This window comes from Falco naumanni, chromosome 11 (assembly GCF_017639655.2).
Source record: "Falco naumanni isolate bFalNau1 chromosome 11, bFalNau1.pat, whole genome shotgun sequence".
Taxonomy (NCBI): Eukaryota; Metazoa; Chordata; class Aves; order Falconiformes; family Falconidae; genus Falco; species Falco naumanni.
The window spans coordinates 21,823,156-21,849,982 of NC_054064.1; the positions used below are offsets into that span (position 1 = coordinate 21,823,156).

Here is a 26,827-nt window from a genome sequence, read left to right on the forward strand (position 1 = left end):
GGGAGCAAATGCCGATTTCAAGGTGACTAACTGGTATCAAAACTCCTGCTATATTAATGTTGCATTAGATTTCAAGAATTAAGCAAATGCGAGTTTTAGATAGAGTTATATGAGCAACAGTTGTTTCACTGAAGTATTTTATTTAATATACACAGCTGCAGTTCATTTAGGCAACAGAAAGTTCACAATTACACTTACTCTGACACTTGATTTGACACATTTAGTTTGATATAAACCAGAGACTACAAAAGTGAAGTATAATAATCATTTAGAACACATTAAAAGTGAGAATATTATTACAACTAAATTACAAATGATATAAACATTTGATTCTCATATAATCCCTACACATTCAACATTTCTGATCTTAGTACAGTTATGGCAGAAGAAGATGGCTTTTAAATTCAGCTTGTTCTTATTAGCATGGAAAGTGGCATTCAAAACTACTTGAAAATTTAGAGGTTATAAACTAAATTCTGATTTTCATTATGAATTCACTAAAGCAGAATTGCATTATCCTGTCACTGCTTTGGTGCAGCTCTGGCACTTGTGTAAAGGTGGTGGACTTTTGAAATTCTTAAACCACCTGTCTGGTTACCCACTTTCTAGCTGATGTGTATAAAACTTCAGTTATAAGAGAACTGATTCCAGTTCCCTGTTAAAGGGAGACAGCTATCTCCTATTCAAATTCATAGCTGTGCCTCTAGAGTTAGGAAGGACAGAATATATGAATGCTTTTTGGGAAAGGTTCCAGAAAGACCCAGAGGAGATCAAAAGCCTACCCACACCTACCTGCACTTTTCCTTCTTCCTCTCTCTTTTCCCCTCCCTTTCCCTCTCTATTTCTTTCTTCCTTTCTTAACTGTTTCTGAATCAAATGGTTTTTAGTGGTATCTTACAGCAGCCAGATACTGTAATTCTTATTTCGGATGGGAAATACATCAGTTCAGTTTCCTGCCTGTCTCTATGGACTTTCGAGAGCTCCATGAGTGCTCCTGTTTTAAAGAGATACATTTGTTTAAGACAGGTATTATCAGGTTCTTACCCATTTTCTAAATATTTCAGTGTTTCATTAGACCTTTTTCATTCTTCTGTTTAAAAAACACACCCTTTCAGTTTCAACAGAAGACTGACTTTTAAATGATCCAGAAACATTATAATCTCATGTGCAAATGCTGTTGCACTTTCTTCAAGAGCTTTTTATAAATAATATGAAAATTGCTCACTTAAATAACCATCTACTTCTGTGAAAAAGTGCATTTCTTATTTTTTGTGATCAATGTTAAGGTACAATTTTCTTCACATCATTTTATGAGACCAGACAAACCACAGCAGTTTCTTTTTGACACATTGCACCCTCCGGGTAGTACATTTGCTGTGGAATGTGCCATTTACCCTGTTACCTCTATTTCCAGCTATTCCTATTGATTCTGAACCCAATGAGACACCTTACTGTACCATATAATTTCATTCATAGACTTGCAAAAAGCTGCCAAAATACAGATACTTTTGAGCAGATGAGTATGTTTAAGCTAAGTCAGATGGGTGAAAAAACTTCACATTCCAGTATTGAAGACATACTTTACAGAGAAAAAAAAGTATAGCATGGAGCACGGTGCCAAGTTCAGCAACATGAATGGTGGAAATAGACCAACAGCAGTGTTTGGAATTTCTGTTTTATTACACATAGAAGTATACTTTTTTAATTTTTTTTAAATAAACTATAATCAGTTGGCATTTCACACAAGTCACATGACACATTTTCATCATTTTCGTATTTATCAGATGAGTACAACAAAGGAGCAAAATGTCAGCTTCAGTAAAGCCTACGGAATTACACAGGCCTTCCTTTTCAAATATCATTATTTTGGGTTGCGTTTGCAGCAAAGGTTGGAATGTTTCTAATCAAAGTTTATTTCAATATGCCAGATTTTAACAACATGCTTCTCAAGTACCTGAATAATTAGAATTACTCTGTAATTACTTATTCTGTATTACTTGACCCAGGATTCCTGTGGGCTGGCTTTATGTGGCAAAGCATATATGAGTAGTTTAAGAGCCTAAGCTAACTATGAAACATTGTTTCAGTTTACAGAAATTCAAAGATTACAGATCACCATTATCTATTACCTCTATCACAGGAAAAGACATTACTGCAAGTTCCCTTACGCCTTCTTACTGTGCCGTGCTCCTACCTAAAGTTCCGGGTGCCATACCCTGAGCCACAGTTTTCAATTGCACATACATGGCCACAATCGCTTAGATTTCCTCTTAAATAGACACCTAACTTCCTACAAGGAAGGGAGGAAGACTGAAATGCTTTTCATTATAAAACACAGCTTTTGATTCTGTTTCATGATCGACAAATCCCATCATACACCCTTATTTAAAAATATATTTTCAAATGCTACATATGAACTGAGAATGGTATTAGTATATCTACTACCACCATATAAAGTAGTAACAGTTTAAAAAAAAAAATAAGAGTTTTAAATTAATTGGTGAAGCTACCATAGCTTTTTGAATATAAAAAAGTGCTCTCAAACACCTTCACGATGTTTAGATGTTTTAAAACAAAATAAAGTAAAAACTGCATACTGCAAGGCATTCCTGCCCAAATGGTGGCTGCATTTCCTCCATCGCTCTATTACACTGTAGTACAAAATGACTGCTTACACCCACGCAACTGTAATTTCAGGGCAGTGGCAACAAGTTCATTTTGTGAGTGCGATTACTTTACTGCATGTGTGTCACATGAATCAGAGACTGCACATACCCCAGTCAAAACACCTTCTAGATCTAGACACACAATGATTTGGAGACTCCGTAATGAACATTTTGTACTATAAGCCTTTAAAGGAAACAACTCCATCAGCTTCACTTACAAATTATCTGTGCAAAAGTACAGTATTGCATAAATAAACTTTACCCAAATGTTACAGAAAAAAGCTTTGGGATACATTAAGTATAAATACAGTGACAACTGAGCTGCAAATTTAATTTAGGTATATACAATAATACGCTCACCTGTTCTTTTCATAGATGTACATTTAACCTCCCTGAGTCCTTTTCCATACTTAGCAATATAATACATTTTCAGATGCTTGCTTGGTAACAGCAATGATAGCTTCGGCATTAGAGAGAAAGGTGGGAAGGAGTATGTCAAAGTGCACTCCATTTTATTTGTCATGGATTTTAAGCTTACTGTACTTTTGCTTCTAAGAGCCCGCTGGTCATGACATGCCCGTGGCCACTTACGCAAGCACTGACATGTCTTAGTGAATCTGCTCCAAGATAGGCCATTAAAAGTTCAATGTGTCTGATTAATAATTGCATAAGATCTTCAGCCAAACTCTCAATAGTTGAGTATCTCACCTTTTCAAAATCAAAAATGTCTTTGAGGAAGAAAAGCACTTGATCCTAGTGGGGAAAAAAAGGAAAAATTTGTATTCACTTACAAGAAGAAAAAAAGGTATGCAATGCTAGCTATTCCTTTTACACATTTCCTAAAAACATCCATTTATGTATTCTTTTGGTGCTAAGATAGAAGTGCACTAAAATAGACTGTGTAGAACAGTTCTAGGCTTAAAATTTTTAATATGAAAACATTTATTTTCATGGTTTCTTACTACTAGTCTAAATCTTAGGAAGTGTATGTTTATAAATAAAACCCTCATTTCTGTTAACATGGAAGATTTTTTTTTTTTTTTTTAAATAAGGTAAGTGGTAATTAAAAAAAAGTTGCAAACCTTGAAGAAGCAGCATAGGTCATAATGGGAATTTCTGGGGCCTAAAAAGCCCCATGCCAAAACAGGGCTGATATGTTCACATATAGCATAGAAATGTGCAAAAAATCCATCAGGCACCTAGTGATGTAAAAAACGTAGACAAAAATTACACAAGAAATTTAGTATAAATCTCTATTATATAAAATGAAATCTTTAGAAAAGCCTGAAACACCTACTACTGCAGGGCTGTGGTAACTTGAACTTCTTTAAGTTACAGCTCAACTGTACCAAACAAGTGTAATGATTTTTTTTTTAGAAAATTTTTTACTTCAGTAAAAAACCCAAACTTTTATAGTTTTTACTTCAGCGGTACTTTGCATTTTAAATATTTTAAGATTAATAGGCATAAGTCCAGAAAGATCATGAACAATCTATTTTGACTCCCGTATGACAGATCAGATTACTTCATTCAGTTATTCCTGTTTGAGTCCCTATACACTACGTATAGCTGAAACTTGCAAAAAAGTAAGCAAACTGCACAGTTTTGAATGGAAAAAAACGCTGGCCATAAGTCAGAGAAATTAGTCGCCACTTTTAACTGGACGTCACTAGGTTGAAAATCTTTCAGCTAACACATTCTGCTAAAAACCTGGTATTATGGCCCTATGAGCTACATTTCTGCAGTTGGCAGCCTCTTGTCTAACTAACGTGTCTACAGGATTAAGAGTCTCTTTGTAACTTATTTGCCACAGTTACAGAACTTCTAATTCTTAGGAACCCATCAGTAACTTTGGTCCACATAATTTGGAAGGCAACTTACCTTCATTTGCTGTCTTTTCTGCTTCAGTACTGACCAACAGCTTGAAGCAACAGCCTACATGTAAAAAAAAAAACAAACAAAAAAGCAAAGCCCCAAATCCTGTGTAACTTTACTGTAGGAGAAATTATATTTCATCTCAAAAGAAGTGATCTGGAAAAATACTGTATTACTATGTTTCGGGGATTTGTATTTTCTTCAGTTTCAATCTTGTGATAACACTCTATGTAAAACTACAAAATCTGATACAAGTAACTAATTTTATACATAGTTCATATTTGTTGTTTTCAGATCTTTGTAACATTTTCTTCAGTTTGATTCAAATGTCATTTCGCATCCTTGACTGATTTTACAGTTTCAACAGTTAGCAACGTTCCCTGGGTTTAACTGAGGACCAGGTCTCTTGTATACCAAAGTGTGTGCTCAGACATAAGTAACTATTTTGGGTATTAAATAGCATGTGAACACATTGAGATGTCCTTTTTCATTTTAGCAAAAACATTCTTGCAATAGCTTTAGATTCAGCTAAGGAGTTTTGTCCAAATATGGACCCGTGAAATACAATATACTGATATCAGTATTAGGCTTTTTCTTTTCATAGCTTGTAAGTATCCTCATCTGACCCTCCTTCAGTACTGCAAGATAATTTACTGCTTGCAAAACACAGTGTTATCACATAACTACAAAAATAAATATATGCATGTTACCTTTTTTTCCTGTAGAAGGAATATTTAAATTGAGGCAAAAATAAAAAGGAAAACTGGCAGTTTATAGATATAAATGTGTGAAGTGACAGTAGGACCTCTACCAGCTGACCCTGGCAGTAGCCGCTATGTCTGTAACAGAGATGAGATCTCATTTGACAAATAAAGAGGCACATACAAAAAAGCATGAAATATTATCAGTATCAGAATGCCTGTATTGTATTAATTTACTTGTGTTTGCTTGCAACTTTGTGCCTTATTGCTAAATCTCTGGTGTACGAGCAAAACCCTGTATCTAGTATGTACGATGTGGCTAAGAGAATCTTCCCTTCTAGAATTCTACTTCCTCAAAAAAACCTTCATTTTTGCAGTACAAGTTACAGTATTTTCTCCAATACATTCAATCATTCTATATATTTTGGGCCCAGACTTGTAGCTTTTAAACTGTTATTATGAAAAACCTGATAATACAATATGCTTATTTTTTCTTAGGAATATTTCAGGTACATATTCAGTTACATTGGAAGCTGAATTGGATATTACAGTGAAGGATGGTGTAGTTTCTTTGCTTCAAAATTAATGCTATTATCAAGACAATATACACAGTCTTTATACTGCACTTGTTGGGATTTATTCTCATTTTTAAATTGTGCTTTAAGTACATAAAGCACAGATTGCTGGAAGAACAGTTTTGACATATACAGAAATTTTATATCAGAATGCTCACACCAATGCTGTATTGATCATACCATCTACTTATTGTAACATAGTACAGAATAATGATTATCCAATATATACATAAATACTTACAGTTTCTTTAAAAGAGGAATTTAGCCAGCGGTTATTTACTACATTCTGTATGGATATTGGTGGGTTTTCTAAATCTTCAAATGAATCCACTAATATGAAGTCCAGAACGACATCATAAAAATTCAGGTGTTTCACCTATATTAAATCAGAACATGATCTAGAGTAACCTAGTTGCTCTTTCAGCGGTGGAATTCAACACACACCATATTCTAACTCTGTATTAACATGTGGATTTATAAATGGTTTTAACTATTATTAAAGATACTTTGTCAGTAAAGGAGAAGTTAAAAAAATATGATGCACTTTCTGGTACTAAACTGCAGTGGTGGATGCCATTTCCCTAAATCAGCAATGTAAACAAAAAAAAGTTGCCTTTCCCACAATTCTGAACTGTAAAAATTTATTTTTAGATGCTATAGTTTGCATAAAAGCACTTTTCAGAAATTCAGACTCACTCCTCTAGCAGCAAGTTCCATTTCAGTATTATCCCAGTGATCTGTTTGCTCCAAAAAATATATCATTTCATCAAAGACATCTTCAAATTTCTTTGGATTCTGTAAAGTAAAAGCAATGAGTATCAAGCAAACTTAAAAGAGATTATTTATTTACATTGGAAAGCGAATTCTGGTAGGAGTTACATTAAAAATAAAACATTAGTTAAAAAAGGCTTTTACCTTTCGTGCTTTCACAATTAAAGCAGACAAAATTTTTCTTCCACTTTCAGCAAGAAATATTCTGTTTGCTGTTTCTGAAAGAACTATCTAGAAAAGGTTTCAGAAAATAGACATAGTCATTTACAGGTTATATTAAGTGACCCTAAACATTTCTATCAAATTTAGTATAATTATAACCACCACTACAGTAGGCAAGTTCCTACTAAGCCTTTGGTGTAAAGGTTCCAAAGCTAATCACAGAATTGGGACTCCTCTGCAAACACATCCCATTTTAGAATTATAGACATGTAAAAGCAACAAGAACATATTTAATTACAGAGTATGTTACAAATACACTTGCACAGGTAGTACATTGAAAGTTTCAAAGCCAGGTACTTTAGGCTTAACAAGACAGACAGACAAATCACTACTATGTACCTGAAAAGCTTGTCGAATACAATGAAGCTTAGCAAGGAAGTCACTGTCTCCTAGACATTCAAACATTTCAGTCCTATATAAAATAGAAAAGTTTTCAAAGACCATTAAAAAAGAAGCACAAGAAAATTCATAAGTCTAATTCCTAGAAAAAATACTTAGTACAAGTAACTTCTAAAAGATTAGTTCTATATAGAACATTTAACTTTAATTCTTGCTTTTCTTGGAAATAATTAAGTAGACATAAATCAATACCTTAACACTCGTGAATAAATTTTGCCTTCCTCTGCTAAGTGCATAGCTTCTTCATACAGTGGGCAATGGCAAAGGGAATCTAGGCCATACGTGTTACGAATCTCTCTGTGCTCTGTAAGCTGAAAAAAAAGATTTTTTTGAAGTTCAATAAAGAGCTTGCTAACATAATTTTTGTGAAGATAGAACAAATTAGATGTTTTCCTGACATTTTACTGAAAGATGTATCCTTTCCTGCATCTGCTTAAAAAAAAAAAAAAAAAAGGGCACCACTCAACTCATAAACAGAAGAGAAACACCACATTATTAGCAAGACTGTTACTGTGTAACTTTTAAAATCAGAAAGCTACAGTTTCAGGTTTCAAGTTTCAGAAGTTTAATTAATAAAATGGCGGCATCTTGGTTTTAATTTGCCTAGTTAATTCTAATGGGTCTCAAAGCTGTTTAAAAAAGTAATTGTCAGGACACAAAGTACAGAATGCTTGTGTCAAGCAAATCTTTAGGAAGCTGGAAATAGCAGCATCCTCCCACCCTTGTTTTTGTTTTGATGGTAAATATGTCTGCTAGTCACCAAAGCAAATCGTATGAAGCATGACCATCCAGCATTTTACTACAGGCTTCCCCAAAAGGTTTTAATTATCAGCACTTTTAATTCTGTGGTTATCATATAAATTAATGTGAACTCAGGGACAGTTTTAGAGCAAGAAAAGCCCAAAACAGATTAAGAAATGAAAGCACATAAATAATACTGAGAACTTCTGTTTACAGGGTATCACATGTAATCCACAAGACAATAGCTAGCTACAGTTTCTACTACAAACAATACATAATATTATTAATGATCCAATAAAATTAAAAAAATAAAAATCAGAGGCTTACACATCTTTCAGTATAGCTAATAAGCAGAAAATTAATTCTTTTTTTAAATTTTTTTTTCTTTTTTTTAATATCCTGCATGGGGGAAACAAACATGTGCTTCTAGGCTATAAAAACGGAGCCTAGAAACATCTTTAAAAATAATTCTCACAGTAATCGAACTATATAAAAATAGTTACCCTGGATTTTAGAAAGATTTAAAAAAACCCAACAAATTAAAATATAACTTTTATTTTAAACTTTCACTAATATTTTCAAACAAATATATGCTGAAAAGTTTTCCCCCTGACTGAGGAGATACAGGTAAGTGCATAAGGACAGCCCGTGTGCTTCCAGTGGGTCTTCTCCACAGATTGTAGTTGAGCCAACCACAGCAACAAGTTTGGCCAAGTAGCCTTGCCTGATGAAGGTAAGAATATAAGCACGTGCTGATACCTGTTTTGGTCCATGTAAACATATAAGTACATGAGTAAGTTATAGAGACGTCAGTACAGAGCTGGTGTTCTGACAAGCATCGCATGTTGTTAGATGATATGGATTTGTAGGAACTTACACTGACGTTTTCAATCACTCAAACCACTATTCTTTTACTGTAAGCAAATACATACAATACCTTTCGTAAAATTATCATGTTGAATTTTAGATTTCATTGTTTGGGTAAATATATATATATATACACACACACACACATATATATACTGCTATAGTTAGAACAGGTATAAACAAGAAAAAGTGAAAAATCTTTACTCCAGAATTTGTTTTTCTACATTACGGTTAAGAAAGTAGTAACTGGGGAAAAAACAAACATATTTTCTGAAATAAAGACCAAAGCAGAATGCAAGTAATATACTAATTTTTTTCTGTCTCGATTAAGCTATTACTGAAGCCATAAAACATTCTATATACTTCATTTAATTTGCAAAGCATGAGAAGAAATAGGTTGTGAACATACGTGCACTTTATAAACAGCTGTCCCTCTCTTAGAGGTTACAACTTCTGTGGTAAAAGGGATTATATTAGTTTTCTCTCATGAACTTCAGGCAAATCATCTTCTTCAGATATTTAGACAAACTGCCTGACAGTGACTGAAGTGTCACTTGTGTGATTTTCAGTTAGACGCAGGTAATCTCCACCCGCTGCCAGCAAGCCTGAGATGGTAACATTTTTTGCACGTGAAGATGCTTCATCATAGCCTTTGTGATCAGCACAGAATTTGATACCCGGGAGTGGGGCTAGCCCCTTGATTATATTCAGCTGCTTTTTTTGTTTTCTTTTACACTTCCTCTTATGCTCAGATGAAATAAAATAGCTGTGTTACTGTTGTAATGCATATTATTGAGCTCAAACAAAGAGAGAGGTTAAGTAACTGGCTACTAAACAGAAGAAAAAGGTATAACTATTCTTCTACTGAGAAGATGGTTTTGATTACAGATTGAAGTTTGTTCCAACCAGTAACATTTGGAAAGTGGGTGCAAATTCCTCTGTCGCTGACTTCTCTTACTCTTAGCATGCATAAAGAGAAGAGGAGGAAAAACAAACCGAAAACCAGAAACCAAAATGACCTCTAAGTTTAACTAGAGAAGGTGATTTCCAGACAAGCTCTGAAGCTGCACTGTAATGGTCCTGAAGTCATCATGGATTTTCTTTTGATGCTTTCTAGTATTTAAAAATAAATTTATACACAAATATTTTACATGTAAATATAAACACATATATATATATATAACATATAGTATTACATTTTAAATGGTCTTGCAAACATTCAGTAATGGCCATTCTTTTTGAGATGAAATAAGGTGAAAGCTTGCCTATATAAACATCCTGGTTTAAAGTAAAATTAGTTGAAGATGCTCTGAACATGCATCCACGTTTCCAACATAGCACAGTCCAGCTATTAGAAGAATAGGCAAATCATTACAATGTTTAACAACACGCAGAGCGTACAACATTTTCTAGATAAAAACTTCTCAAGCTGACATCAAAAGGTAAATGAACTCTTTGTTGTAAAGTCTCCAAGGACTTGTTACCTTTGAGGAAAAAGATGGAGAGAAAGGTTAGTTTTGTATGAGATGGTTCACTATATCTACTTTATATGAATTGGTGTATACATTCATGATATGTACTCAGGTACCTGCTTTTTACCCTATCCACTGTGTAACTTTCCTCAGCAGTGGTTCAGTATTTACCAGAAGTTCGCAGAAAGCCCCAGCATCCCGCATCTTGCCATTACAGGTAAGTTGGACTCTCGGAAGCTTCTTGAGTCCCTTCTTGCCATTCCACAGCAAACGCTTCTTTGCACAGCCACTGCCATTTTGAAACTCTTTAAGACACCACTAAGGATGAAAAAGTGCTCCATGCACAGCTAACGAAAGTGCTGCTAGCTGCAAGTAACACAGAGGCTTGTGATGATGGACCTGACATGTCAGCCTCTAGGTGTCTGCTATTTCATCAGTATCATGTGGGGTTACATGAGGAAGAATATGAAAATGCACACAAAGAGCTGAAAAGATGAATCACCCTATAGCAGCACCCTAATCTTGTAATGCTTTACTTCTACCTGTTCAAGGCTCAAGAAAGAGATAGTAGTTGTTGCACATTTATGATGATGAGCAGTGAATACCGAATTTCGTTTTGTTGAAATAAGCACGTGCCTTCAACACTCCAAAGCTTGTAGTGGTAACTTGTGCCTCTCCACACAGTGCTGCAAAGCAGCCTCTGAAGATTACAACATGGATTGGTTTTGTTCAGATGATCATCAGTTTCCTCTGGGCAGTTCAGCTTTAAGGCAGCACCTGCTAGTAGAGATGCTGAAACCATTGTTGTAGAGCATCAAACCTCTGCAACTTGCAATAGTTTTTAAGCCTGGGATTCCCTGCTTTAGCCTAATAGAACAGTCAGTATTCTTATTTGACTCCCGCAAGCTGTTTCTTAATAAACAGAAAAAATTCTCAGCTGTGCATCAAGACCTTGTTGACTACCACAATAACCACCTACACGAATGTAACAAAAATAAACCGTGCTAGACCATTTAGAAATTCTTGCTTGCTCCCCCTAATAAAAAGGTCCATTTACTGGCACAGTCAGCATTCCTTACATCCCGAGAAACTAAGCTTATCCTATATTAAAAAGGCTGATGATCTCTTTCTCTGGATATCTGTATCTTTTAAACATTTTCTTATTTTATTTTTAAACATAAGTAGTTGCAGGATGAGTGTGAAACATGTTTTGGGAGTTGGAAGATGTGATGGTGATTACTAAGTAAAACGTTTGAGATGGTACTTTATTAAAATGGTGCTTTCTTCCTAATATCTAGAAGAAAACAGGAAGGAGTTAATGTATTTTCAGGAACTCCTTCTATACTTACTTGTATAAATTATAATACGTGACATATTTTCTTTGAGGAAAGTGCACATTCAGAACATGATTTTATCTGAATTACTGCTGCAACTTTCTTAATTTTAAGTATAATGAAGAATGTGAATTCACTCTATTGTGTGCATCAGTGGTATTAGTACTCCTTGCTGGGCAGAATGATCCTGGGCTACGTGCTGTGTCTGGTACATAGGCTTTTGCCTACGTAACACCTGCATGGAGGCATTATGGTACAAAAATTAGTTCAGTGCTAATATATGGGATTTGTTACAAATGTTACATGTATTTCCTAAGAATTAGAAACTGTATAGTATAAGCAGTCAGCATATAGGAACACACTAGCTATTTAAGTCCCTGACCTAGAAATGAAAACATTTAATATACTATGAAAATACCATACATAGCTAAGGTTTCTGCTAGAGGACAAGGATCAACTCCAGATATATTTTTTTAGTATTATTTTTAAAGCCTTTAGAGCCCTATTTAATGACTTGTTGGTCTAAGTTTTCTTATTCATAACCATAGAGCAAGCAACCACAGCTGTCCTTGAAGGGGATCAAAAGGAATCTGGTTCCTGTTCTCTTCATTGCCACATGGAAAACTTTTCCCCACAATAGAATATTTTTAACTGGGGCTATATCTATTGGGATGCAGAAGACAAATAACAACAAAAAAAACCAAACCAACACAAATGTAGCGTGAAGTTTGAGGAATTTGTTAGAAAGGACATAGGAATGGCAAGTGTTTCTCTAAGTGGAACAGAACTGTTCTGTTGCCTACAACAGCAGCAACATTTATTGGGAGGTAGAAAGCTTCTGATGACGATATAAATAGACAAACTTTATTACTGGATAACACACTTCACTGGCCAGCATGAAATCTTTTCAGCTTGCCCAACATAGTAGGTAGCGGTTAGTGGCACTTTAGGTACAGGTTCTTAGAAGAAACAGTATTACTGTTAGCAGAATGAAAGACTTCAGGGATTAATTTTCCCTTCTCTCTCTCTCCACATGTTTTAAAACTATAATTATGAGGCGCCTCTGTACCTCATTGAAGTTAGAATAGGAAGCTACTTATGATTTGCTACCCCGGGGCATGCTAGACTACAGGACTGCTGTACATTTGTTTTTGAGGTAAGACAATAATCCATGTCAAATTGGACAGGTGATATGAGCAGTTCAGTCACTCTTCATTCAGTTTCAGTCATTTTGAAGGTTTTGGTGCAAGTAATTACAGGCATATGGAAACTGGCGTTCTTTCCCTCTTATCAAAGCCTGCTCCTTCCCGCGCTGTTTTGTTTTACCACATTTGAACTGAGAAAACGACAACTTTAGTAAAGGAACTACTGCTAAAAAAAAAAAAAAAAAAGAGCAGCCAAGTGTTTATTCCTGAGTCTGAAAAATCTCCCAAGCTTTGGATTCAGTTAACATTTTAATAAAGAAAGCAGAGTTTATTTGATAATAGAACTACAGATTCAGTTCTAGCCAAGATACGAAAATAAGACATGATAAATGCATGTGCACTGACAAGGGAGAGGCAGCAATAAAGCTCACTGTCAAGGAAAGCAGGAAAGTGCTTCTACTGGAAAGAGGGAAAACAAGCCAGGAAAGAGAGGGTGGAGACCTTTATCTGGCACATTCACTGCTGCATTCTTGCCAAAGGTGGTAGCTATTTTGATCACACAGTAGGTAAGACAGCAAGAATATGAAAAGGATACTAACCCTCATAAACACAAGCTGATGGCAGATGGTCTCAAATGGCTAATACCATTATTTAGCACATTATATAGTATCAACAACTTAATTAGGGCAAATGGTTGTGTTTACCGCCCTTTCTGCAGCGCTTCTGAGAGCCTATGTGTGTTTAAGAACAGAAGTCTGTCTGGGCTTGGGGATAGCAACTGCCTGCCTAAATCATCTCTGTAGGATTCAGATACCTGTGTGTTGTAGGTGTCCAGACTGGCACAATTCTGTATGAGAAGTCATCAAATGCATGATCCTCAGCATCCTCTTGATTATCAGCCATAGCCAAGATGAAGTTTTGGCACACCCTACTGCTATCCTGTAGAGCTCATCAAAAGGGCATGTGACTTAAACTCTGCCAGCTGTCCCAGTTTTGCACAGTTCTTTTCTTGAAAGCCATCTTCCTATGTTTTGTCCTAATATAACACAGCACAACATTCCTGTTGCCTCCCCAAGCAGTATCCCTATCAATTCTCATTGAAACATCTATCTATGTCTTGTTTTAGGATTCCGTGTATCTTTGCTGTTATGTCTCCTGAGGACCATGAGCTAAATTTGACTTGACTGTATTTCAGCACTGAAACATGAAAACAGCTTCTAGTCTCTAAAACCAGTCACACAAAATACTTAGTTCTGCTCCTTGGGACAGGATGCAATGTAGAAGGAAGATGAATAATTGTCAATGTACAGCTTGTAGCATGACATGATCACAAAAAATACTGCTACTTGGAAGGTGAAATTACTAGTGACTCCAGTAGGGCAAAAATCACACAGCAGTATACACACATATATGAAATCCAGATTCAAAAACTTCACTAAACATTTCTATCAGCATACAGAGTTTAAAATTGTAACTGCGATCATGGAGCACAGGATGAAAGAACAACTGCCTATTTGCCCATTAGCTGAGACAAATCCAAAGCTGGAAAAGCCTCAGCCAGACCTCTAAGCCTAAAGCATTCCACTTTTTCGCCAGTGCAAGAATAAAAAAATGGAAGAAGTAGATAAGGAAGAAGCAGCTACCTGACATCACCATGTCTAGAATAAAAAAATCTGGTATGTCGATTCTAATCCAGTTACACCAAAGTGATTACCATTCTCTACTAATAGCTGAGATATACTGGGAAGTAGTTATTACTCCTCATTGCCACAGTTATTTGCAGGACTAATTCAAAGCATTTCTCCCCCCAGAGGACTGACAAAACTTTACATCAAGGTAGCACTATATTCATAAAAGAAGACCAATTTACAGCTTTATTATACCTGCACCACACAATGATGCCCCAGTAACTATTACTAGAGAGGCTAACCAGCCCTGTAGTTTAAGATTAGTAGTTCATATTTTGATAGTGTTCTGGTTTGAACACAAAACCTCAAGTTGTTTTTGGCTTTGTTAATTTTCAGTACTCCTATCAGCTGAGATTTTTTTATAGATTCTTCAATAAAATCTGAGAAAGGAAATCAGAGAGCTTTTTCTATTGGCAAAGGCTAGAACAGCTGGAAAGGAAGAGAAAATCTTCATAACTTTGTTCTGGAAGAGGGATTTGACAGAAGTGGCTTTGAGGTATCAAAATGTGGAGAATATTTTCAGAATATGTAAAGACAATTCTGTTGCCAATTTTGACTCAGATTTCTTTAGCAAATACTGAGACAATTTAGTTTCAGGATAAGATGCCAATTCCACTGAGGTGATGCATCCCATTTTTCTTTTTTTGGTGTTCTATGTTTTGGTTGGTTTTTCGGTTGTTTTTATTTTTGTTTGTTTGTGGGGTTTTTTTAAGCCAAGCAACACAAATGAGGATAATGGCTTGTTCCCATTTTCACATACCTGCAACAAACACTAGGAAAGTTCAGGGCAGAGCAGGGTGGGGTGAGGAGAGCTACAAAAGTGTACCGACTATAATGGTTTACTGCTCCTCTCAAGGGCTTGTAAGAGATGACGCAAGCTTGAATTGTGATCTTGTCCAAATTACAGGGAAGAGCAACCAGTCTCTGAAGTCATAATCTTTGTTAGGAATGAATGTTAGGCATACCCATCGCAACTTAATTTGAATTACTGAACTGGTTGTAGGAAAACAAACCATACAACAGACAGTCAAAACAATAATTGCAAAAAAATATGTATGCAATTCTCTCTCTTTTTCCAACTGTCTGAGTTTAGTATCTTAGTTATAGTACATGTATGAAAGCAGTATCTAACACAGAATGTATCTATTGAGACCAACTGCTTTTCCTGTAATTTGGAGAAGAGTGCTATTCAAGATCACTTTAGCTCCTGAGAGAATATAAAAGGAGATATTCCTCATTCAAATAAGTGTTTCTCTGTATAAAAATTCTTCCAAATACTTCAAGGGAGCTGTAGCAGATTTCAGCTAACAGCCAGTGTCCTGTTGTCCAAAGATTATTTCTTTATGGTGGTCTTTGAGGTATTTTCTTTGTGGTCTTATCCAAGATTAGGGAAAGTTAGATGAGGTATATTGTATCGTGCATGGAACATACTAAAATAGATAGCTGTCAATTTCTAATAATTTCCTCTCCAAAAAAGACAAAGCCTTCTTCATATTATGGTAAGGGAATAGAAAAAAAAAAAAAAAAAAAAAAAAAAAAAGAGAATAGAAAAATGCAGCTCATGGTGAAAGGAACTACTATAGCCTCAACTGATTGTGCTTATTCACATACGAAAATCTGGTATATTTTTTAAAACCAACTTCTTTTCAGAAGGAGATGTGGAAACATTCTTCCAGTGCACCAAAAAAAAGCAAATTGATCTCAACTTCATTACTACTGGAACTGCTAGGAAGCTGGTTACAAGTAAGCAAGGAAAGATTTTGTTTTTCCCTATAAGAAAAACATATTTTGCTTACAATAATGAGCAACAAATTGAGATCCTTCTGCTCACTGTTCAAATAGATCAATGAATCTTTAAAGAAGCAATCTTTCAGAGTCTTACCTCAGCTGTGGAAACAAAGGAGTCTGTTGATGCAATGCTTAATGTATCTCGAAGGCAGAAATCATCCGTATTATCCTTCACAGTAATGTCTGTATTTTTATCTTTCAAATTAAAAAAAGAAACAACAAACAAACACCTGATTATTAGACTATCAAGAAAATTCCATTTAAGCCTTGAAAGTGTGTTTCATATATACTTTAATGTAGTATAGTACTTCATTTGGAAGGCACAACATTGTAGTACTATGACAGTAAATTCTTTTATGACCCTCTAACATATATAAAGGTGACTGTATTTTTCTGTTTGTAAAGTGGACTTACAAATATCATCTGCAATGAACAGAGAGAAGAAAAAATATTTCCCTAGAGGTTTTGCCTTTCCTTTAACAGGCTTCTGAAGATCTCACTACCTAAAGATAGTACTTTGCTATATTGATCTAAACCCTCTGTTGAGTTTAACTTGGCTGTATTATAGAACAAATGCTCAATGTTTTAGTAACCGAGAAATACTGTTTTAAATAAAAGTCCATTAATAAAAACCAGGTTTCAGCTTGCCTTGGACTTATTTCATTTTCTCATGTCTTTTTTCACTCGGTGGTTCTTCAAGAGAGCAAGTGAAGTTTTTAATCTTCACTGTATCCTCTTTCCTCAAAAAGCTTTTCCACTGAAATAACACATCCAGAAGCATTTACTATAATCCTACAGCTCTTAAAGCCTTTATAATAATTGATACTTCTGGCTTAAAACAATCTGCAATACAGTTTCTCTCAGTTTTCCTTTTTTTTTATTCTTGGATTTCAACTGTTGCACATATTACTAGCATACATGGTTTCATTTTCACCATACAGGAACACTTTCACAGAAGGATTATATTCATAAATCAGACTTTGGCTTGATGTGCCCCATACTACACTCTTGGTAGAGCATAGGCATTTATTTTGGGTTGCTCTACCTTCAGACATTACACATGTGTTGCTAAAAGTCTGTTTTATTTCCAACAGTCAGCAGCAACCAGCTACCCAATGTCATCCAGATCTGTTGCTACAGCAATACTTCATAAAAACCAGTATTACATAGCAAAGTGGCCAAATGCCAATATACTGGAATGGTTTACTCATCAATTGAAATGCTACACATACACATAACTATTATTTCGATGGTTGTTATGGCTTTATTAGTTACAGACTTGGAATGATAGCTCAAAAATTGCACATAACAATAAATATCTGTCTTTGAGACTATTCACTGAGGGGAAAAAATATTAAAAGTCTGGACAAAGATTTTACTAGATTGAGTTAGGCAGATTCCTACTTGTAATCACAACTTCACCAATATGCATATGAAAGTATTGGATTTTTTCAGATGATTCTTAATAATTTGTTCTTTCTTTTGACCTCTTAAAACCAAGACGGAAAGTACAGTAGCATCCAGGTTGGTTGAGAAACAATCACATACTGGAATCTAAAGAGCTGGAACAGAAAATCAAGCTGGCTTGTGAAGCATTTGCTTGAGGTCTGGTAAGAACATATGGGTAACATGATGTCTCCTTCTTATTTCTAGCTCATAATTTGCATTAATCCCCTTCTAATACTACATTAAATGCTTTTCTAATATCACTTTTTCACACAAGCAATCGCTGAAACTGCAATAATACTGTTAAACATAGGGTAGTCCAGGGATATACAGCCTGGTTGCAGATTTTTCCAACCTTTCCTTTTGGCTAAGTTGTTTTCCATAATAAATTTGCAATTAAAACAAATTTTTCTACATCTCACAGTTAGAAAAGCCCTCTAGCACCTGCTTCAAGTGCAATCCAAAGAAAGTATTTTCCTGATCCTCCCAGTCTTTAGGCAACATCCAACACTAACTGTGAGAAATAAACTGCTATATTCACAAGCAGCAATGCAAATTACAAACTCCTCGGAGAGTAAAGCATGGGCCACACTTCCAAAGATCTTACTGATGGCTTTAATGGAGATGTTAAGGTAGGGACCCAACTCTTACGTACACAGAGTGCAACTGTGAAGTAGTCTCATGTATCAACTTATTCACAATCCAAGAACATCTCAACCACCCTCACAGGGAACTCCCAACTATACCACGGACTAAAGACTCAAAGCCTTCAGACGTTGTCTGATAACTACTGTGTTGCTGCTGTTACATATGAGTTTATAGCTCAGCAACAATAATATCTCTGCAAACTGATGCTGAAGTATTTAACACTGGCTTGATTACATATAAATGGGAATAATGCTATTTAATTAAAATTTATTATGTGTGTATATATATATATATAAACAATTGGTGTAAATGAAGGAACCGCAGAGTTTCCAGCCCAGAATACCAAAGAATCAGGGGTTCTTCTGTAGTTTGCATTCAGCCTGCTACAGACTACATGAAGCTCTAGAGATAATAAGATTTTTAATACATCTGTATTTGCTGAAGAAGTTGTAATTCCAGGTTTTCTAATATGGGCCTAAAACCTGTGACTGAGCCAGGATGCTTTTAACGTGTTAGTTGAATATGGAATATCTATATTTTCACCCAAAGAAAATTCTCACTACTATTAAAAAAGGCACAAAATTTGCACTTTATGACCAAAAAAAAAATATTAAAAAAAGGTTGGTAATGATGACTGAATTAATACCCTTGGCAAGTGATACGTGCATGCAAAGTGCAGCCTCCCCAAAGGAAACACAGAACAGCCTTGTCAGCTATTTCTGACTTTCTGGCCACCACCCCCCTAAATACTTTAAATACCCTTAGCCAAGCAGGTGCTTATCAATACTGACACTGTGCAGAGAGCACACTATTATGAAAACATTAGGGTGAAAGTTATATTACAGCTGCACTACATACCATGCAAGTACCAAGCGAACATTCTTAGACACAAGAATAGGGAAAAAAAAAAAGGGGGGGGGGGCAAAAAAAAAAAAAAAAAAAAAAAGACAGCACCACAATGAGACTCCTGGAATGAACAGCTGCAAGAGGAACTGACCCACCAGTGGCTGCAACTGCTCATACAGTCATCCCTAGTTCTTATGTACTCTAATACCTTCAGGCAAGTATGTGAGCTTCAAATATACTTTACTTATTTCAGGAGCTAAGGAGTTATTTTGGGTTCATTTATATCTGTGAAAAGGATGAAGCAGAGTTTCAGATGTGATATTGACAACAGTAATTGCCATCAAGACTCTTGGTTGTAGCGCCTTAAAATGCATATGTGGTTCTAAAGTTAGACTAAGGGTATGAAAAAAATAAAGAATATGGGGTATTACTAGAACTTGTGAAATTATCCCTATCTTTATAAGATTTTGCAAACAACTATTTATTTCAAACTAAGCAAGCTAAAAAAAACAAAATCGAACAAAGTTACCCTCACATCTATTCGCAAAATACTGATCTAGAATATATATTTGTCTTTGCTCTGATAGGTTTGTGTGGTGAGACAGACCACAAAACTAACCCTCTAAACCCCCAGAGAAAAATCTGACCTTAGAGATGGAATGGCACACCAATTAACTTTTTAGGCATTTGCCTGGGAAGTATTCACCTTCACACAATGTTTTAGAATTCTGAAAACTGTTTATAATGTTATCTTCCCTCCAACCCTGAATGAAACACAGCATGAGTTCACATGTGAGCTTGGCACTTACATTCAGTAGTTAAAAATGGAAAGCACTTACCAGCTGGCAAAGGACTCACTGGGAGTTAAGAAAATTATGTCCAAGTGCCACCTTTAAAGCCATGGTTTCCTATTCTCAGCTCTCCTGCTTCAGTAGAACATCAATGCAGTAACACATCACGAGCAAGATGAGAAAGGAGAGACTTGCTAGACTCCAAAGAGGAGAAAACCTTGCAAAGGAATCCACTTATGAAAAGTCAGGGTACCCCAAGAGCAGCAGGGTCCCAGTATTCTGCCAGGCGACCGCACAGGCGGCCACTGTGTTGTCTGCTAGTCAGGCCCCTTAGACGTGTGGCTTCATCCTTAGACAAGGGGATTACAACAATCAAGTTCAGAGAGCGCAGAAGCACGAATTACTACATAATTCAATTTCAAGACAACGTGTCACAGTCTTCTAGCTAGTCACAAGTGGCACAGTGGTTTGTCACCACTGTTGCTGAAGCATCCAAAAGCAGCTTTATTTATGTTCATAAATAGTCATAACTCTGAGAGTGCTGACTGAATATTCATTTAAAATTATCAGTCCTACCAAGTAGCTACTAATGTATTACATGAAGTCTTACAGGATGTACCTAGAAAGCAGTGAATTTTAGTTTATGTCACATTTATAAAAAGAAAACAATGCCAGCCTTCAGATGGCACCTTCTGATAGCTATGTCATATAGCTACAGGTTAAAAAAAGCCATGCCAAGAATGGAACAGAGTGTCCACACAGACCATTCTGCATTTAACAGTTACTGTTAAATTATGTGCTTACATTCTGCATTAACACAAGTGCCTGAGTTCAAGAAAGTGCCCATAGCTGGAGGCATCTCACCTCCCCTATATAAAAAAAAAGCTGTTAATGACTTCAGCATAAAAATATATTTCAGGTCCAGGTCTTTTAAAAACACCTAACCAAATACTGTACTCTACCAGTACGTCAGCATGTATCACAAGTTAAACGTGTCCCGTGGGTCTTTGTTGGGACTGCTCTGATGCAAACTGAAGTGACAGATTCCTTTTAAAAAACAAAACAAAAAACCCCAACCAAAACCATCACTCCTCCCACCCTCACCAAACCCACAAAAAGATACTCCAGTGCTGTACGATCATCCAGCGGTCAGTATGTGCTCCCACTTCCAGTAGGCTCTAGTTGTGAACACATGCTGCTCACCAGTATTTGACTAGGAAATCAGCAACAAAGCAGTCTAATGTAAACGAATAACTGGGGGAAACTGAGTATAAGGCAGCACCAAGGGCTTAGTCTTTGCAATTTCACCTTCCTCCTGGTATTCACAAAACTTTTGAAGGTAAGCTGTGGTTGAGCTAACTGCTGAGCCTTCCAATTATGTCCTTTGAAAATACCTAGTAGTTTTCATGCAGAGAATAATTTTCTGGTTTTGCGCAAATATAAGGCCAAGTCTTACTTCCCCAGCAAAAGTTGACTCAACAGAACTCTCATAATTGTTTCCAAGTACAGCTATAATCTTCAAGGTCCACATAAAAGCCTTCCACTAGAATACTCTCACGTAGGTATAAAAAAGGCCCATTTTCCAAGGCACTGGATGCTTACCTAATTATTATTATGCAAAACACAAGACGTTCTTCACTCACACTGTGTTCTGCATTTATTACTTTGATGTTATTCTTAACATAAAAGGAGTCCAGCTGATTAAAAGCTGAATTAAAAGCATGTGTACAGATGACAGTAATAGATTCTTTATGCTTATATATAAATAAGCAGAGAATGTATATAAAAATTGAATAGTACAATCCATTAAGTTTACATATATAAGCAATAAAATGCACCTGAAAACCAAGATGTAGTGATTTGCAGTATTTGTCATCTGGGGAAAGATGCAACTTGCCTAAAATAACCTTCTAATCTTCAAGAGATTTTCCACATACTTCAGAAAGAAATAGCAGCAATTTCTGGGATGTTTATAATAATTTGGTTATTTTCAGACCTTCAGGATACTGACTTTGTCCATAAAGTTGTATTAGCTGCTCCGCACCACATGTTTAATGATGCATAAAATAATACAACATGATTACTGCTCTTGTATTCTTAAATAGTGAAATCAAGCACTTTGAATGCTTTCATCTAGCAAAGGTAGAGACAGCACAAAATACTTCATTTTCATCTCTCCAAGAAAAAAATCAGATATGCCTAACAAAGGAATTTAAGCACAATTTATTTCCTGTAATCCACAGACAAAGGTACATTAAATAATCCAAGAGTACTAGGAACTATGATATAGCTTTGATATTCTGGATATCAATATGGATATCAAATAATTCTTTCAAGATTTAAGTCTGCTAAACAACTCTTCCAAAATTTTGATAACTGAATTGGAATATTTTCTGATAGTTGCAAATTTTTTTAAGCAAAGAAATTATTAAAAGGCTAGAAATACAATTTTATTATAGAGAATGTGACCTGTGAAAGCTGTCCCTGAATCATCATGGCATGCTTTATCGTAAAACGAAAACCTCAAAATAGAAAGACCTCACCATGAGGAACTCTGCAATTCAAACCCCAAGGAAGAGGCAGAGTAAGCACAAGTCATCCTAGATTGCCAAAATCTGAATTTTAAGAAAATAAATGCATATTTTATAACCTAAAATAACACATCATATGTGTTGACAGCTGAGAAATCAGCTTAGTAAACACAAAATAAATGTATGCATGTGTTCACTTCTCTGGTTTACTGCTCTGACTTTCTGCTTGACATCAACGTATCCCGAAACAGATTTGAGATGTGTATCCTGTGTAAACTAGATGTCACCGTTAGGTCTCTCCCTGTCATACAGCTTTTTGTTTCTTTTGTCATTTGTAACTGCACATAAGATCCTACATTTATAGAGGGTTACAATTTTCTGCAACTTCTTTTCTTTACCCTGAAGCTAAAAATTAGGGGATCTTCCCTCATTTTAAGGTTTAAATCCCTGTCCTTTACAGAACAATTTCATGTCTGACCACCCTCCTGTTTTCAAGTCTAACAGTTGAGGTAACAGTCTCTGTGCTTGTATTTGATTTCAGAGAGAGGATCTGGCAATCAAGTTTGCTCAGCCAACTAATCTGGACAGAGTCTATTTAGACGGATGTGCAACACAAAATTGACAGTTTCCTCTTCATAGGGGTACTCCCGTAGTTCAGAAATCACCACATCTATTTTGTTCACAACAAAGTCTAGTTTGAATTCCAGTGCTGCTTATTTTAAAACTTAGGCTGTCCACCAGGGATTTACAGCACAGCACTGTGAAGACTGCCAGATACCTTAGTCATCAGATTTGAACGTCACTGCCTTTTCTTAGTTCTTCACTTCCTTAGTTCTTCACATCCTAAAAACAAGCGCAACCTACTGCTATTTTTGTACAGACATTTTCTAGTGGCAATGGAATGGTCTGTTCAAGCACACTCAGTGTGATACTACATTAACTCATTGTGATGCAGAGCAGATTCAAAATGCAATGTCATGTTTACAAGAGAAGAGAGTACGAGGTTAACTTGGAGGTTTACATATTATCTAGAACTAGCTCCTTTAATACTTTCCTTATGCTACAGGCCTCTATAAGCAGCTTGGGTAAAAAAAAAATCTTCTCACCAGATTTGAAAGAGAAGTCTCAAAAGTAAGTGAATTTGTCCCTTTGGCCTCAGTTCTACTACACCTGTGTAAATCTATTGAAATCAGTAAGTACTTAAAGCAAGATGTTTACAAGAGTGCATTACTAACAGTATCCCTTGCTTCTTTCTAAGGCAGTTCATTGCCACCTTGGCTTTCCCACCACGCACCCTTCATAGAAGACAGTAGGAAGCACAGTGATAAGAAAGGACAAGAATAACAAAGAACAAACTGTTGCTCAGCTCCTGAAACTTGTTGCTTTACAAAGTTTCCAAACTTGCTGTATAAAAAAAGGAAACAGTAAACAGTTTAGTATGCTAGCATAGAGACTATTTTGCTGGACACAGCACAAGGGTATGGGACCATCCAACATGTTCTCTTCATAGTGAGTCTTTAAACACAAGATTGCTGGAAAGGTTTTCTTTTGCCAGCACATTATGCTTCAGGGATGTAAAGATTTCAAGGTAAGTGAGACAGACTGACAAAAGGAACCCACATATTCATTTGTTCTTCCATTAAAAGAAAAACACACTGTGTAGCAGTTGGCAATTCCACTTACATGTATGAAGACAGACTCAGAAAAGAAAGTTCAATACCATTCTATCCCCAGAATTAACAGAAAGACAAAACCAACAGTGTAACTAATGACCCTCAGTGCAATAAACGTTAAAAGACACAAATATATACATAAATATTTGATTCAGACTAACATTTGGATTCTGTACTGAGAATGGAGACTAGCATCTTTGACACAGTTAAACTCTTCAGAGGCAGCATAATAATCCTAATCTTCATTTGAATTTCAGGGCAGAACCGTTTTACAGAATTCTGCAGCCTCCAGTGAAACTGCTCACGAACGTGGCTTCTGCAAACCCAGCTGCACACAGCATACCGTTTAGGAACTTAAATTAGCAAGAAACACATTTAACTTTAAACAATAAGACTTAAAGAATATCTTAAGTGCCTTACTGATTGGGGCCTGCTTGCATTCCACTTGCCCCAGAGAGTAGGAAAGAATGAGATAAGAGTCCTTAAAAAGTTGTACTGAATGAAGAGTTCTTCCTCCGGACCTTTAGTTTACTCAGTAACACCAGATTCCAAACAAATTAAAAAACAAATTAATAACATATAAGGTTGCTAAATGCATTAGTAACAACATATTATATGAATTATAATGTAAGTAATGATTAGTGCAACCTGACTCTGGAAGGTAGCTTGACACTGATTAGCAGCTACTCTAACAGATAGTTAAAGTTGCTATCTAGTCAACATATTAATTATCTGTGATAAAGTAAAATAAAGCAAAGTTTGAATAATAACATACATAATTTATGCTACCTGAAAATATGTATATGTTTACCTTTAAATACTTGCAGCATAGTTGCATGTAGAACAAGGGCAGCTTTAAATAGCAGTAAGAGAAAATAAAGAATGATGTGATCGACATATGCTCCTTCATCAGCTACACTACAGCACTTCACAACAAACAGGTTTATTAGGCAGGATGAGACATAGCGTTGCAGATCAGATATACCACAAAATCAGAAAATTGACTGTAATTTATTAAAAAAGGTTTGAGTCATCAAAAGGGAAATAAAACATCCTCAAACACAGTTAAGTTTTTGTTACAATGTTGGTAATTAACTGCATAAATACATGCATGATTTGACACAGAAATAATAAATTTTCTCCCTCTGTTACTATTGTTCACAGAGCCTTTTGCTATAACTTGCCATAGAAGCAGATTTACTTCCACGCAGAGGTTCAACTTTGAAACATTTCAAGCTGAAACAAGTTTAGGAAAATTACAAGATACAAAAAGGCCTTTAGGAAATAAATACTTACAAAAGCTACTTGAGCCTCCTAGCTATAGAGTAAACAATTAAAAAAAACCCTCACAAACTCTATGTGTGGTAAATAGATGTGTATGTATTTATAGCTAGGGCTAAAACCCAAGCCCAGTAAACAGCAATTGCTGAAGACTGTGCTATGTGGATATGCTACAACCATTTCTGCCAGGCTGATGGGTCAGAGCCTTTGACTTAAATGGCAGCAAGATTTAAAGAGTAAACACATCAGTTAAGAGAAGTTACTTTTGCATGTGTCCACACAGACACAATGTGTTCATTTTAAGCCCTTGACAATAAATTGCAGACAGAAGTTTATCTAGCTTAGTCCTAACTGAATGAATGACTAAAGGAACTTAGCACAGAAAGCGACATTTGCCGATTTTGTATGATTCTGTCAGTATTCCCTTTAGATATTGTGCTCAAAAAGCAATTGTAAAAGCTTAAGATGTTGTTTCTGCAATTTCAAGATTAAGCTACCAAGCTAAAGAGAGCTGGTGACCTTTGAAGTCTTTTCAAACTCTAAACTATCACTGTCTGTATCTCCCCCATCCCATTCTGGCTCTCCTTCCTTCACATTACCCAAGAATGTTTCAGACAAGCCTCTCTTAAAAACAGACTTTATTGCAAGAAAAAATTGTTTTAATACAAGTTCTAAAACAGGAATTAGCCCTGTGGGCCAAAGCATGTTCTTGATCATCAGTTTATATAACCTCACACTGTGATACTCCAGCCAGAAAAATAAACACTTATCCCACCCTCACTACTTGCCATCTGTCTGGTATATTTCTGACCTTTGGAATGTTTATACTTACAATGTATATAAATACATAGAAGTTAAGTGTATATACATCCTTTTTAGTAAGAAAAAGAATTTGTAAACTATAACTTGTTAAGAATATACACAAGAACATGCAAGGGGTGGGGGGAAGCAAAGAAAGAAACTTCTTGCCTTTGGAAGGCTGTTTCCACTTATTCCATACATCACTTCTGGAAAGTGTTCCAAATGAAGGCAAGTGGTTATTAAATCAAGCCTGATGTGTGGGGAAAAGAATCACTTTTCTTTACACAAAAAGAAGGTAAAATGTGATTTTTTTTTCAAAGTTTTTTTGTTTTTTTTTTTTTTTTTTTAAATGGAGAAACTATCGACTAAGCACTAAAACAACCAAGAAGAAAAGATGTAAAAGGAACACTCAAATATATGCCTTTAAAGTAGTGTTAGTCATATGTGCTTGCTGTCGTGGGGTAAGTGATAAACACGCAGATAATACAGCATGAGTTAACTAGTCCTAGTTGAGTAGTATCATGGGGCACTAACTAGCATAAATTGCTGTACAAACGCTCCTTACT

General features: G+C 35.7%; 1 protein-coding gene across 1 annotated transcript in view; it reads right to left on the reverse strand.

The window, feature by feature from the left end:
- Positions 1-120: 120 nt before the first annotated feature.
- MIGA1 (mitoguardin 1) overlaps positions 121-26,827 on the reverse strand; it is a 40,808-nt gene continuing 14,101 nt past the window's right edge. Inside the window, exons 8-16 of the mRNA XM_040611231.1 lie at positions 16,339-16,439; positions 7,402-7,520; positions 7,150-7,222; positions 6,733-6,819; positions 6,514-6,612; positions 6,059-6,193; positions 4,548-4,601; positions 3,749-3,865; positions 121-3,419 (exon numbers count right to left, since the gene is read on the reverse strand). Coding sequence (XP_040467165.1) covers positions 3,201-3,419; positions 3,749-3,865; positions 4,548-4,601; positions 6,059-6,193; positions 6,514-6,612; positions 6,733-6,819; positions 7,150-7,222; positions 7,402-7,520; positions 16,339-16,439 — 1,004 coding nt within the window. The 3' untranslated portion in view covers positions 121-3,200. The remainder of the gene's footprint in view (positions 3,420-3,748; positions 3,866-4,547; positions 4,602-6,058; positions 6,194-6,513; positions 6,613-6,732; positions 6,820-7,149; positions 7,223-7,401; positions 7,521-16,338; positions 16,440-26,827) is intronic.